This window comes from Acipenser ruthenus, chromosome 22, assembly GCF_902713425.1.
Source record: "Acipenser ruthenus chromosome 22, fAciRut3.2 maternal haplotype, whole genome shotgun sequence".
NCBI classification, from domain to species: Eukaryota; Metazoa; Chordata; class Actinopteri; order Acipenseriformes; family Acipenseridae; genus Acipenser; species Acipenser ruthenus.
Genome location: NC_081210.1, coordinates 4,674,803 through 4,691,057, shown reverse-complemented (window position 1 = coordinate 4,691,057; position 16,255 = coordinate 4,674,803). Strand labels below are relative to the sequence as shown.

At 39.3% G+C, this 16,255-nt stretch overlaps 1 protein-coding gene across 2 annotated transcripts in view; it reads right to left on the bottom strand.

Annotated features, from left to right (window-relative positions):
• Window positions 1–12,141, bottom strand: part of LOC117431041 (xylosyltransferase 1-like) — a 50,892-nt gene extending 38,751 nt beyond the window's left edge. The window contains exon 1 of one of the 2 annotated variants that reach the window (XM_034051626.3): window positions 11,655–12,141. In XM_034051626.3, coding sequence (XP_033907517.2) covers window positions 11,655–11,936 — 282 coding nt within the window. In that variant the 5' untranslated portion in view covers window positions 11,937–12,141. The remainder of the gene's footprint in view (window positions 1–11,654) is intronic. The other variant, XM_034051624.3, reaches the window with a different exon arrangement.
• Window positions 12,142–16,255: the final 4,114 nt, after the last annotated feature.

Sequence of the window (16,255 nt, the reverse complement as noted above, 5' to 3'; positions counted from 1 at the left end):
CTGTTGCTTTTACTTGTGTGTACAAAGGGCTTTAGACATTTTTACATGGTTTCAGATCACACCTCTGCCACAATAGCTGTGGTTACAGGTTGCAGTGCTGGTAAACTGCAGCCTGCCTATATCATGTGCTGGTGTCAGTACGCAAGGCGGTCAGTCAAGCTGGCAGGGAATGAGGGCAGCGAAGGGCAGCCTGGGGGCCCGGCCCTAACTCTGGAGCACCAGTGTGAGGCAGCAGTGCAATGGTTCAAACATGAATGACGCAGTGCCTAGATAACAGCGCCTTTGTATCCAGGGCAGCATCGGGGTCAAAATTACATTAGCCTGCAATCCAAGTTCAAATAAATCAAACTGAGCAGAGTAGAGCACAGAGGCTGTGTGTCAGAGCTCTCAGGCAGCCGAAGAACAGGCAGTCCCAGGCAATGTCAGTGTTTTAATTGTAGCAAGGTACATTATTTAAAAAGTATAGTTCTGTCAGGGTAAAATAAAAATAAAATATAGGCTGCAGTTTCCTGTTAGCATGTGTGCATTCCATTTTTAATATTCATTGTAGCTAACTAAGCAACTGCTAGGACCTACAAAAATAATGCTAATAATAACTGGGGCATTCCTTTGCTGCAGGTCTATTACGCATGGCAATTCAGCTTTTTCTTGTAGAACCTCCCTTTTTGTTGAAAGAACAGTAACTTCACTATGCAGAAAACACAGTAATAATACACAGAGCTACTTTTAATGCAATGGTGGTGGCGCAGAAATGAGCTTTGTCTTTGCTTGTATTTTACATGTAGGTATTTCAAAGACAACACTGCAGATCACCTCATGTGTTGCAGTTCAAACTCAACAGACCTGCATTCCAAACTGCTTTTAGTTCTCCAGGTTTTTTCATACATTTTATACACTTTTTAGTTATTACTGCAGTTTTATTATGTACTGTATTCGGCACCTTAGATTTATTAATCTTACATTATAAGGTCAGCAGTCAATGAACAGTTAAATCTCACCAAGCCAATGCTGCACTAAGTAGCCTGGAAACCTGTGGGATTGAAAGGAATTACGTTGGGGATTTGAGTAGATTTAGGATTTAGGGCTGAAAAAAAACACTGCTTCCCTCTTACCTGTCACTCCACTTCAGAGAAGACGGAGGCAATAGCGCTGGTCGATTACCATTTAATGCCTGATCTCAAATTGAAAATGTTTCCAGCACTTACTGCTCTTTTTACCTTCTATTGAGAGGCACTGACTCAGCTGAGCATCCACCCTGAAGCCAACTATCGTCTGCCTGCTTTGGCAAATAGGAGAGGGATGGAATACACTTAGTCAGAGTATCCAGTCATTTTCCACATTTTCAGTGCAACAGCACAGTATCTATGTAGTGTTTGGTTACAGATATTGTTTTTAAAACAGTAATGTGTTTGATAATGGCCCCAAATGTGTACATTCACAACCCCCGCCCCACACACACACATATATATATATATATATATATATATATATATATATATATATATATATATATATATATATATATATAGGTAATTCTGTAAAGCTTTGGCTTGTTAAGCAATCTAATAAAAATCACTACTAGAAAAAATGAACAATGCATCATTCAGTACAGCAGTAGGATATGTTCACTGCTATGACTTAATTTTAACCCACTGTTCTGCTGCAAGGGTGCCATACAATGCAAAATATTGTTGTGTCAAAGCAATGTATTAATTAAATTGAAGCGTGGTTTACTCTTTGAATGATTAAATGCAAGACCCATTACCAATTCATTTATATATATATATATATATATATATATATATATATATATATATATATATATATATATAAAAACCTTGAAGTGGTTCACAGAAGTGCCTAAACTATATTAATCTCAAGGCAATGGACTGCATTGCATAAGAGGAGTGAGGCAACGCAAGCAGGTCTACAGATTATAAGTATTGCACCCTGAGGATGTTAAATCTAAAACGACATTTTTAAATAAACCCAAAACACCAGCCCTGCAATTCCGTTTCCTGCGCAAAACAAAGAACTGCAACGCAGTTTTGTGAACGGAGCCCGCTAGACCCATTTCTCCTGACCCCAGCCTCCAGAGATTAAAGGCTGCCATACTCAATCGCCCTCATCTGTGGTTTTCTGCAGATTAGCTTGTATTATATTACTTACTAGTTTACCATATTTGCTCTTATCCTGTAGGATACTTTGTGTGACCTAATCCTGACCCTGCCACCTGGAGTATATATAACTGAGCAGTTTAATTTATTAGGAATATAATAATGATCTGTTTTGGGAGGGAAGTTAAATTGCTTGGTAGAATGCATCGCTTATTATAAAGTGCTCAAAGGATTCTGTTTTAAGACAGCAAAGGTTTTCCTGTTGAGATGTTTAAAGAGTTAGGCAAGAAGCATTGACCCAGAACAGACCAAACTCCAGTATCCTCGAGGCCTTCCTCCTCTTTAGCCATTGATTTAAAGATACCCAGAAAACCTGCAGAATTGTGGCTCTCCAGGACCAGGGTTGGCCAACCTTGGTCTAGAGCATGTCTATGGTTATGGTAAGCCCAAAACCCCAGGGTTTTATTAGAGCATTTTACAACACTGGGAATGATAGGTGATTGTAATCCATGGTGATTTCCTCAGTGCTATCAAATGCTCCAATGCAATCCAACAAACGATTATGGTGGCATTATAAATGTAATGTAATCTAAAAACTGTATTTTTATTTATAAATCTGACAGCTGGTGAAAAAAAGCATATTTTTACAGGTTTCTGATGGACATCATTGTACATCTAATTTTTAGCCTTCAAAGGCTTAATTAATTGAAGCTTTATGAACATCTGAAGGACATTATACCGTGTTTACGTGAATTTAAGTTGCCGCTGAATTCAAGTCGCCCCCCAAATACGGACACCAAAAAAAAAACAAAAAAAACCTTGAATGCAAGTCACATTTAACTCACAATAATTAGTGGTTAAATTACTATAATTTCTAGGTGCCAGCAGGGAACACTGTATTACTGTGCATTAAAGCATCAGAGTACGTCACCTACTATATTACAAATGCAAATGGGAAAAGAAAATATGTACAGAGTACAGCACAGTATTTTCAGTATTGAACAACAGTCATTGCAGTTTATGGTAGCTGGGAAAGGGTAAATTACCTTGAACTTTATTTCAGTCTGCTTTATTGTCCTTGTTTGTTTAATTTGGCCAACATGACTTTGTCACGTTCACAAGCAAATGAGTGCAAGGCAGAAATGTTTAGCTCATTTTAGGTTTGAGTTAGGACTTTGGAGTTTACACTAGTGGGGTTCCTGTAGTTAAACCAGGCACAGACCATAATAACAGTGAGTAAGTTAGTGAATCAGAGAGCGATGGAGAATCTGCCATTACCTTAGAGTTCCTGTTTCTTGTGCTCCTTCAGATAGAGAAAGAAAGATATATAAATAAATGATTGTTCATTTTGAAGCCGGACCCGCGTTGATCATTTCAGCAAGTACTATACTGGTAATATTATAGTATTACACAGCCTTTCGATTGCGTCTCCATCTCAGATGCCGCAGTTTCTCTTTTCTTCAGCAAACCAAATTACTTTTTAAAAGCTGCATTAAAAAATGTTCGCTGGTACAGTGCCAAGAGTAATTACTATAGTGGGCAGTACTGTGTACAGTTGGTCTTGTTCAAGCGCACCAGAATAATTGACATGTGCAAATGTAAATTGGTACCCTAACTAAAAACCTCAAAACAAATCTGATTAATCTAGCAATACAGTGTGACAAAACCTCATCCGATTTAGGGAACCCTAATCAGATTGTGTGTGATAATGCAATAATCTGCAAGCACCATCTCAGAAGGGGACAGCCACGTGCCAGCCTCCACTGCTGAGATGCCTGCTAAACCCTTTAAGCACTCTGCTTGCTCGCCACTACCCACACTATGGACTGCAGCCAACAGAGGGACATGATTCAGCCAATAAGGCTGGCTGAAGCTGCTGTTTCATAAGAGGCTGACTGGAGAAGGGATGAGTGGTGTACAATAAAATGGGTTTTAAATATAAAGCCCACATAAACAAATGCAAAGTACTAGAGTGGACAAAGCTATGCACTACTCGCATATATTTCTGCTACAGGGAGATTGTATTGCAAACCCTGCAACGCTACATTGGGTGCAGATAGGCAAATTCCTTTTGAGGTGTTCGGAGACCATCAGGTATTCAGCAGACGGCTAGAAAGATTTTTCCTACAGAAAAAAAATGCAGAGAAAGAGGACTGTACAGTGCATTAAAACTGACTCGTCTATCATGGTAAAACTGTTTGCCTTTGCATGTTAAACCAAACGTTTGCTGCTGTTATGGTGATGTTTTCTGCTTTCAGTTTCAGGTTTAGTAAATTAAAAACTTTCCTGGACGTGCATGTTGTTTTTTTGTAACAAAGAAATGGAAAGGGGTTAAAAGGGGTTTTTCATTTTGTCTTTTCATTATCCTAAACCTGAACTGTTTGCACAAACTTAAACCCTATTTTCAACTAAGAACCGTTTGCAAACCCCAGGCAGTGGGAGCCTTGGCTTGTATGCTCCAAAGGTGTAAAACAAGCAGGACAGTAAATCAGTAAACTGCCTTGAAAGCACAGCAAAGGCTTTTTAATCAGCTGTTTGGCTGGGTTTTATTTTTTAATGTGACTAATGCATGCAATGCACCTTTAGGATGTTTGGTATGAAAGAAACTCGGAAATAGGTATATGCTAACTCACTTCCACAAAATAGGTTTCGGTATGTGTTTGTGTTGCTTTTAACTGGATTTGGCACTCAACGGAAACAGTGTCATATGACTATTAATCACAGCAGTATTTTTTTTTTTAATAAATAGTGTTCTTAAATTCTACTGGTATTTGTTCATTTTCCACCTCTGTATTAAAAAAGCCCGATCTTCCGAGTAACTGCATCTTCGAACTACTGGTGCATTTACCAGTGTGTTCGTAATACACATCACCAACCACAGCAGTCAATACAAAATGAATATGATCAATATCATGAAAACTGAACACCACTGTATGCAGTGAAATGCTAGAGAGTGTCCAAACCAAGTTTCATTACAATTGAATTTAAGAGCCGTTCTCTAGCTATATGTATACAATTAGATAGACACATTTAGATACATTTTGAACGTAACCAGATATGATCTTATGAAGGATCTGATCACTGACCTGCTCGAGGCGGTTCAAGTACGTAAAGGGTTAAAGAAATGATTGAGCTATCAGGGGCTTTGAGATAAGCTCCTCGCTTCTATTACTGAATCTGAAAACGTCTTTGCAAAATGTCACCCGAGTTCGTCCCTCCCTATAGGGGTCTGAACGAATGTCAGCTTGCTTCCCACGAACCTGCAACCCTGCACATCACAAGTGAGTGCCTAAACTAGAATGCAAAAGAGCCGGGCCTGTATCCATAATGGCAGTGTATCATAAAACACTGCCCCTTACACCAGCAGCACCATGGCTCAGAGCAAGAATCTCGCAGACGCACAGCACGCAATCATTCATACAGGCACATATACAGTCGTCACTCATGCACATACATGCAGTGACAATTCACCTTTCACTTTCCCTTGACCTTAATTGTAGCTTAAGTGGTTCTAACTGACGGGGTCAAAAGACTCCTCAGTGATTCATCATCTTCTTTAACATGACATATATCGCATTGTAATGTGTTTGTATCGTTTGTAGTCCACCAAATGGTTCTCCAATACTGATTTCGTGTTTCTAAGCTCCCTTATGTCAAATTTTTCCCTACAAAAGCAGTCCATCATGTATTATTATTTTTATGCTTCGCACAATATATAACATGAATCCAACACAGGTACAATTCCTAACTTTTGCCCCGTTTTCTTGTGGTATTATAAAGCAAAACCTGCATATGATATTATAATTTCAATAATAATAATAATAAGAAGAAGAAGAAGAAGAAGAAGAAGCTTTTCAGTAATTTTATTTTCTTAACACAGTCTGGAGGCATTCATAAAATACAATTCTGCTTTAAGGTTTCGTCCCTTTTTCCACAGAATAGGGATGTCCCCAGTTAGCCCAATATTAAATCATCCATACCTTTAAGCAGTTGATCAACTGTTATATCAAATGTGCCACTTTGTCGGAGTATCTTTGCAAAGTCATTTTCTATTCTTTGACCTTTGATACATAATTCTAGACTTTTACAGCAATATTTGGCGTGTCCCTAGTCTTTACCGCTGATGTGTCAGGGGAAACAGGGACACACATTGTAAACAGAGACAACCACCACCTGCAATACATTTAAAGATGTGAATTAAAGAACAGCACAGTAAGTACCTGATTGCACTACTAAAGTGATTAAACTGTGAGAAGATGAGCTCAATTGAATTCAATGAGCAGACTGTCACTGATGGTGTTCAAACGTTCCCTTGTAAGTCAGCCACTATAATCAGACATATCAACAGTAACAGACACTCACATGCACACAAACGTACATACATTATCATACACACACAATCACCTAATTGTCGTTCAGACAGGAAAAGCATTAATCTTACCCTTTAATCTGCAATTTCTCAGTGAAAACACCAAGATAACAGAGACTCTGTTTTATATCGGAGACAAAGGCGATCTAATTGTAAGCTGCAGAAGCTGTGCTCTGTTTATATTCTCACTGTAATGAGGGCCTGCAGCTGTCTATTTCAGTTTTTGCCCAACAAGACGTCCCCATAAAATGTATAATTCTGCATCTTATTTATCGGGGGGGGGGGGGGTTGTGCAGTAGGCTGTATGTGGGAAAGAAACAGTTTTATGGAGGAGGTGCAGTTTCTATGGATTTACTTTACTTTCTGAATATTGCACACACTATTAAATAATGAGTAAATTTCTATCTGAAAATATGATACCAATCTACATAACAAATTCACTGTATTAAAACAAAAAGTTGAGGACTATACTCAAGAAACACAATAATGCTACAGTTTGGATGTTGGTACATGAGTCCTAGACGTGTTACAGTCTTGTGTACAATATAGGTCAAACACTATTCTTATGACCCTATTGCATGGCTGTGACACATTCACAATGACATCTTAGCTTCTCCAGTGCTCTAGTACAATAGCAAGGATAACGAGATGGATGGATAAATGGATAGTGAAAGTTATTTAAACCTATGCACACATGTCACAAACACAGACCAAATGACTGTACATGTTAGCTCTTGGCTAAGTTGGGTTATCTAATAATTGTATAGCTCCAAATAAGGGATATACCTATTTTTCAAATGTAGTACCCCTATTTATTATTTTACAGATATTTCTGTTTGATAAATTAATGACACAAAACAGCTACAGACTCACAGTTAGTTTTCAAAACCTCTTCATTAGATTTACCTCCAGAATTGAGCAGCATTTTTATGACTTTGCCTGCTGATCGCATTAAACACTTGAAAGCAGGACACTATCCAAATCAGGCTGTGTGCATGTGTGAGTCAGCAGGGCAATAATGACAAAATAGCATGAATCACAGCATAGGAGGCATGCAGGCAGACAAGCAAGCGGGGGCCTAAAGATGTATTCGAACATTCGCTGTCACACTTATCGTCATACCTTAACCGAGCCACCATGAGGAGGCTGGCACGGATTACACAGGCAGGCAGAGCGTGTGGTGCCCCTCACAGCCAGATTCACTTGCATCATTTCTACTGTACCACACACCAGCGCAACACTAATTCCTCCATAAAGACAGAACAGAGACTGGGTAAGGAGTGGGAGGATGTTATCAGGATGTTACTGTGTCTTCAGAAATGAGCAAAGGGAATTCAAGGGGGAATTTGCCCGAGTGATATAGGCATCTAAACTACTGTGGGCGATGGTTGAAATTCCACCCAAAAATCATCATCACCCCACTCCAGCACAGGGACACAGGGTCTACTGTATGCTGTACACTGTGCTGGGTGCAGAGGCAGGTTTTATGAAGGGTTTGCTTCAGGGCAGCTCCATGAAAATGGTGTGTTTTCGATAGATCAGATTAATGGCAGAGCCAAGATTGTTTTGTGGTGGTGTAGGGGTATAGGTATATCATAATACACAGAAGTTTGATTATCAGAAAGTCTGGTATTTAGGTCTTTCTGCTAAAAGCAACAACAACAATTTAAAACAGGAGATTTTTTTTTTTTTTTTTTAAATGGCATGGAACAAAAGGTTAGATAAAGTATCACAGTGCCTCTGCTCAGCGTTTTAGTGCCAGTTGCTGCAGAAACAGAGAGAACAATTTGGTTCTCGTGCATAACGTCCCTCTTTTATAAACAAACAGCGTACACTTTTCACCTAATCAATAGAAAGCCATGCCCTGCTCTCTCATTCAGTACCTGTGCTTCAGGATAGAAAGTGCCTCTGCTACTGCACAGCACACAAATTGAGGGTTATAGTTCTCATTTGAATGAAACAACTATTTACTTAGAAACAGACCTCTAACTTCCACACTACAGCCTTATGAACCAATGCCAAGCATTTTCACAGCACAGTAAAAATAAACAGCAAAAGTGAACAAACCGTATTCCCCCACTTTCTGCAGCCACCTACTAAACTACTCGTGCATACACTACAGCCCAGCACTATCAATACTGAGCAACTCAGAACCCACTGGTTCACTGCTGAACTTACATACATTCACCATCTTCCACACTGAGCCCAGTGCTCCAACTAGGGAGCTGTTCAATGCTACCAACTCCCCGATCTCTCTCATCATGGAAAAACTCCCACGGCAACATGTAGCCACAAGCTCCTGGTCTCATCTGCTGACACATACCCTGATGATGCAGCAAACTTGCAGGACTACAGGGAGGGAAAAACTAAAGGAAGGAAATAAAACATTAGGCTGCTAATCTCATATTGGTTATTAGTCTCACGGTCCTACAGTTGAAACATTTGCCTTCAGGTTGAAATTGAATTTGACATTTTGAATATGTTGAAGACTGTGTGTCATATCTCATTTCCTACTATCGCTAAGATATAAACACATTCCCTGTCAGAAATACACTTGAGTTGATAGAATGACAATCTTCCACATCTTTACAGGGCTTCGTTGCTATATTATTATGTTATCCTTGAAATGCCTGCCAGTATTCTATCAGTTGTTTTTAACCATTCAGTCATCAGAAATTACCACGGGACGTCATTATTATTTACGTTGTAATTGCTGTTTTTATAAATAGATTATGACTGAACACAGCTGTACAGTTATGTAGAATAACAGTAGAAACTCAATTTCTATGGCAACACTCTCAGTTCTCAAAAGCGGGAGATTCAGGTAATTGAAATTGAATATCATTTCCGGGCTGTATAAGCATAAAGCATGAAATGGGTTCAGACACTTCAGCTGCAGAGATTTGATCTCTGTTAACACATTCATGTTCAACACTTGTCTCTAACAAATTAGTGCCAATTCACTCATTTGTCTCACGTGACTGGAGGCATGCTTTGAAAAACAAGAGGATTCTCAGAAAACAGATTTAAATGTATTCAAGTGTGCAAAATGCTAAATCCGAGAGAGGCAGAGCAATGCAACAAAGCTCCTGAAACATGCTTTATAACGGTAGTGCATGTACAAAATATGAACTGTGTGCACTGGTTAGACAGTCTGCAGTACTGGAGCACAGTGGAATTTAGTAGAAAATGGAGACACTGCCTATTAAATAAAACCATATTTAAAAAAACGGTTTCTTGGGGTTCTGTGTAAAATGCTCACCTTTGCCATGCAATATGTGCTGCCCTGCATCAATACGTTTTAGCATTTGGCTCCCTCTCCGTCCGAATCTAACTACCTCCTGGCCTTGTCCCAAGTTAGCTGTAAGCAGCCCACAGTGAGTAATACTAGATCTTCAATCCAGCCACCATAGCTTTCTTGGTGGTTAGTTTGGATTTAACATACAAGCAAGGGAAATATTTATCTTATTTCATGACTCAGTTCTGAGCTCAACCCAAGGTTTAGAAAATGGATATTTCTGGAGCAGGCAGGTACCTGGGAATATTTCCAAGTATAAACCCTATTACTTAAGTTAGCTAAATGCATCCCAAATTACTAAAACACATATTCCCTGGAGTTTTCAGCATTCAAATATATGAATTTGTCCTAAGAGGAAAATACTGTTTGATACTTGTTGAGCTTTTTATTTATTTATTTATTTTTCCTACAGAAAAATAAATAAACATGTAACTACTCTGAGAAAAATAATGCCTGTGGTTTCTAGACGCATTTTGGTGGGAGACCCTTGTTAAAGTTTTTTTTTTTTTTTTTTTTTACTAGTCATCCTTGTCTTCTTTTAAGAGTTTTAAAACAGATGATCCGGGAGGTTGGTGTGTCTGATGTTAACTGATGGCGACAATAATACATTTGTATTTAATTGTACTTAAAGTTTGTTAGGACGCTTTTTGGCTGTTAAATGCGTGATTTTAATTGTTCCTGGTACATCATTAATTCAACGTGCTTTTTTTCCTACTATTTTTAATAAAGAGCTTTTAAAAGTCACGGGTTCAAGAGCGATCACGACCTCCTCTTACAACGGACAAACTATTTATTAGCCTGTTTTCACGTCATATCAGTCCTACACAAGTGTTTATCATATTATGCGATATCATTGGTTTTTACTCCTCGATTTACATGCGGGTTTTTTTGAATATTGAAAGACCCTGTAGAAGCACACTAATCAATACGACCTTGCTAGTTCAACTACATACAGTTAAAAACGATTAAGTTCAAGCCATTTTCAATTGTACTGCAAGACCGCTTTAAGGGGCATGTCTCAGACTGACAAAAAGGCAACCGTCTGCGTCTTTATCACATAGGAAACGACTGGATGGATATGTACTGAATACAATACATCTACACTGTGTGAGCAATCCTGTCTATGCATATGAATGCATACGGATCGCTTCATTCTGGTTTAATGTATGCACAACAATACTGTGATCCAAGGTATCCCATTCAAACACAGTTTCATTGCAAATATCTATTGCGCAGCCTTTGCACAAAAACACAGTACTCGTCTGTAGATACTAAGTGTACTTTTGGGCACCGCGTTTCAGATATGCATACATTGTATCTTTTTGATTGGGTTAAAAAAATCGTATTTTTTTCAAACAAAAACAACAACAGCAGTACATGCATTTACTATTAAACCATTTGCATCGTCTCCAAAAAGCTTTACAACCCCTACTCGTGTACCTGATGCCAGCCTATTATTACCAAAAATGCAGATTTCTAGAATCAGTTGGTATCGTATTAAAAAAAATGTAATTATTGTAGTATTATGTACCATACCCGGCTACCAATGTCACTAAACACACGTTCACTGCAATTGCACAGGTTTCAAAAACCCAGTCATTTAAAATGCAAAGTTTACAGACATTTCTAACATACGTTAATATCCAAATCAATGACGTATTGTCAGAATATACATCACTGCTGTAAATATAAACCCCAAATTGCGGATGTATGAATAAAATGAATAAAATACTAAAATACACCCAGAATGGAAATCAGAGGTTCAAAGAAAATAAAAAAATAAAATTAAAAAAGCAAAAAACACATTGCCTCCTAACACTAAAGGCCTTTTTATTTTATTTTTAAATCTCAAGCGAACACGCTGTCTTACCGGCTGCTGCTTGTGTAGAGCGGGTCCCTTTCTCTGCGGAGCCGGATGGTGTTGTTGCTTATCCCCGCGGTACTCGCTGCCGGCTCGGTTATAGTTTCTGCTGCTCCCGACCCCGTCCCGCTTTTCTCGGCTGTTGGAGCCGCCGTTCTCTCGGTCTTCGCCCGAGTCTAAGCTGCTGAAGTTCCAAACGATCAGCGTTTGCACAAGCAAGACGGTGAGCGCCGCTATCACGGCAGACCGTGAACGGCGAGCCAACCTGCGAGCGCACGGACCGCCGACCATCTTCACTCTGACCAGGCTGGGTGCAGACAGCAGGCTTTGTGGCTCTGCGTAGCCCGATCACTGAAAGGAGGAGGGGGTAAGCTGGAGAGGGTTGGTAAGGATGGAAGACAGAGAGAGGGAGGAAAGTGAGCCCCCCCGTGGTTGACGAGAGACGTCAGAGTACTGAGACGGTGAAAGACTGTGACAGAGGTTTGGTAAATGAGATTGGACAGACATGGTTGTGGAATGCAGTGCATTTTGGTGAAAGGCGACTACGCAGTGGTAGGGACATAAGAAATTTCTTACAGTGTACACGTTATGACAAATTACACAAGCCCCTAACTGCTGTCTGTTTCACCAGTCCGAGGAGTGCGCCTTCACATCATCGAGCTGTGCCCTCCAGATGCGCTCTTGAGGTTTGAGATGTGCAGCGACCTCACCTTTAACTAATCTAGAGAAGAGAGAGGGAAGTTTTGGATACTGACCCTGTGCCAAACAGTTTGGAGCATAAAATGCCCCGTGTGAAGCAAACTTGAGTAGCTGTTTGTACAGTATATGCTACAACATTAAACTGTATTATGCATTTTAGAAATACACATGTTTTGTGGGTAGAGCTGTGCTGGTTAACGTGACAGGAATTTATTGAATTCTCCGCGTCTATGTAAGAAGGATAACAAACAGCACATCATAGGAATGCTGAAGCAAAGTAGTGTGATCTTACATTACATGCTTTTGTATCCCGGTGTTTAAAGATTAAAAAAAAAAAAAAAGTGGTCCTGCTACAGGGCCACAAGTTTTGCATCTCTCTCTCTCTCTCTCTCTCTCTCTCTCTCTCTCTCTCTCTCTCTCTCTCTCTCTCTCTCTCTCTCTCTCTCTCTCTCTCGCTACTGCAGCTACTGCAGCTACTGTACTTATATACGCAAATTGCAGTCCAGTCACACAATTTTACAATTACTCGTAACAATTTACTACACTTTCAGTGTATGCTAGTTTTCCATATAACCTAAACCTCAACAAGCGCATAACTGTTGTCGTTACACATGGATGCTTACACATACCACTTTCGGTACAGAACAAACTAGATCAGGTTACGAAACACGACTGACTACAACCCAGCGACTACTCAACATCGTTTTTGTAACTGCCTGCTGTTGTTCACGCCGTAGACAACACAGACCGCTGTAACTGAAATCCAATAAATATAAAAAATATACCAGTACCACAATATACCAGTGATCCGTAAAAATATACCAGTACCACAATATACCAGTGATCCGTAAAAATATACCAGTACCACAATATACCAGTGATCCGTAAAAATATACCAGTACCACAATATACCAGTGATCCGTGAGGGTCTGAAATTCACCGTCGGACTCATGATGAAGGAACAGATCCATACCCATCTAACAAAGGTTTTTATTAATAATAATAATAATAATAATAATAATAATAATAATAATAATAATAATAATAATAATAATACTAATAATAATAAAATGTAAGCACAGAAATATATCGTCTACCATTTGCTAAAATGTATGGAAATACTTCATATCAGTTTCATGATAATCAGTTCCATACAGATACTGTATGATTGATGTGTTGTCTGCATACTCCTGCCTTCAAGGCAATGGAGCTTGGTGATTATATCTTTAGATCTGTCTGCCCAGTACAATAACCTCTGTCTATGACAAAAGCGATGCGATTCTGTGTAACCTCACTGTGATCGACAGCTTGGCACTCCCAGCTTCTGCAGAAATAAATCTATATTAAATCTACTGTTCAGGGTAATCCATCATCATAAACAAAGGTAATATTGCTGTTCCAATAATCATAATGAAAAACAAGTTATTTCTCTTCAGTTGTTTTGCATCCAAATTGTTTCACGGTTTTCAAATTCCGCGAATTAATTAGTTCAGGTCTGTAGCACCAAGACAGCGCACATTCCTTAATTTGATTTGAGGGTGCTTATTTGGGGGAAAAACATAAATAATGATATCTAAACTTGCTTCCTTTTTTTTCCCTCGGCACCACTGATATTCCTCTCAATTGAAGTAGAACTGTTTCTTAAATAATTGTTACCTGCTGCGTTCTGTACTACAGTGCCACCTGCAGCCAGGAATTTACAACAGCGCTTTTGGGGCAAATGAGACATTACCTCCACGAGCTACTCACGTTGCGAGTCTACATACAGCAGCGTATTAGGACTCTATGAATGTTTTTAAATCTAGGCTTAAGACTATATATTTGGGCAGCTGGCTCTTCAAAAACACAACAACCACTATATATATAGATATATATAGATATATATCTATATATATATATATATATATATATATATATATATATATATATATATATATATATATATATATATATATATATATATATATATATAGTGGTTGTTGTGTTATAGAATTATTAGAATTATTAAGAATTATTATTAAACAAAATATGTGTTCTAGAGAACATCACACAATCCAGCATCTGCTGCAGAGCTCAGAATACCAGAACATTTAATTAGAGTGGATTTATCTGTCAGTCAGTCTTTCGGCTTGCTGTCGCCTATACCCTTCTACTGCTGGTACTCAGAGCTCCAGAGATACCTGCATGAACACACTATGCTATTTGTTTTTGTATCTCTTTGTACATTACATTGCAACAGGTCCGAATCCTTTTTTTTTTGGCCTTACGAGTCCTAGGAAAGAGCAGTCTGTTATTGCGTCTTAGAAAATTGGCTTTTTATTTCCTGACATCTCATTGGCTAGGACCCTTGTAAGGGGAGTACATTAACTTTCAATAGATGACCAGGAAATAAAGTAAATAAAAAGTACCAGCAGAAATGCCTTTTCACATAGATATCCTTGAGCCACCTACTCATCAAGTTTTAAACCACAAAAGTTGTTTCTGTCTTTTTATTCATAACAGTTGCCCAGTTGCCCATTTTCTTATATATATATATATATATATATATATATATATATATATATATATATATATATACTGTATGTATGTTAACACAACCATTAGTTAGAATCATTTTTTCAGTCACTCAGTTTTGAGTTGCGCTGCCCCAATATTGAGACTTACTCATATCCCCGATAGCTATTGTATTACTTCTTTGATTTCCACATTCCAGGAAATCAATTAATAAAATAGATTGCAATGTTGCAAAACCAGTTACAATTAAACTCATGCTGTGCCATTCTGACTGATTGATCTGAATGGCTCCCAGTCACTTGTCTGGATTTACAGAAGTATCTGTTAATATGCTGTAAGCTTTAGATGCTTTTGTATACATCACACGGTCTCATCAAATGTAGAAATGTAAAGGCTTAGTGATTTTGTTATGGGCCTGCTTAATGATTTTGAAAGTCTTAAATACACGCTAAAATAGCCCAGGAAGATAATATCAATATAGCACGTCTCGCTGGCGTGTTTATTTTGGACTTGCAGTACTCTTGGCTAACACTGAGATGGTTAGTTAAACACACTGTGATATACGCACATGCATTTTATGAGAAGGATGGACTGTATTCATTAATCACTGCCTCGGCTGTTTCCTAACTTTTCCTGAATTTGTTGTCCATTCAGATAAACACACAAACGCCTGCATGCATTAATAATATCTAATTTGCTTATGAGGGCTTTGCCATTGACAATCAGTGTGCAATATCTATCTATCTATCTATCTATCTATCTATATATAGAAGCGAGGCAGAGAGAACACCAGGTGGGCAGCGGAGTTCTGGATGAGCTGGAGCGGACGGGTGGCGGAAGCAGGGAGGCCAGCCAGGAGGGAGTTGCAGTAGTCTAGGCGGGAGAGTACCAAGGCCTGGACCAGGAGCTGGGTGGTGTAGTTGGTGAGGAAGGGTCGGATTCTTCGGATGTTTCTCTGGAAGAATCGGCAAGTGCGTGCCAGAGTGGAGATGTGCTGGGAATAAGAGAGGCAGGGGTCCAGGGCGACTCCGAGGTTCTTAGTGGAGGAAGAGGGAGAGAGTGTGGTAGATTCCAGAGGAACAGAGATAGAAAGATCAGAGGAGGGGGAGGAGGAGGAGGGAAAGAAAAGGAGGTCAGATTTAGAGAGGTTGAGTTTGAGATGATGCGAGTGCATCCAGGAGGAGATAGCAGACAGACAGGTAGAGATACGGGAGGGGATGGTGGAGTCAGAGGTGGGGAAGGAGAGGAAAATCTGAGCATCATCAGCATAGAAATGGAATGAGAAACCATAGGATGCGATGAGGGGGCCCAGGGAGCGGGTGTAGAGAGAGAACAGGAGAGGACCCAAGACTGACCCTTGGGGGACTCCTGTTGAGAGAGGGCGAGGTGTGGAGGTT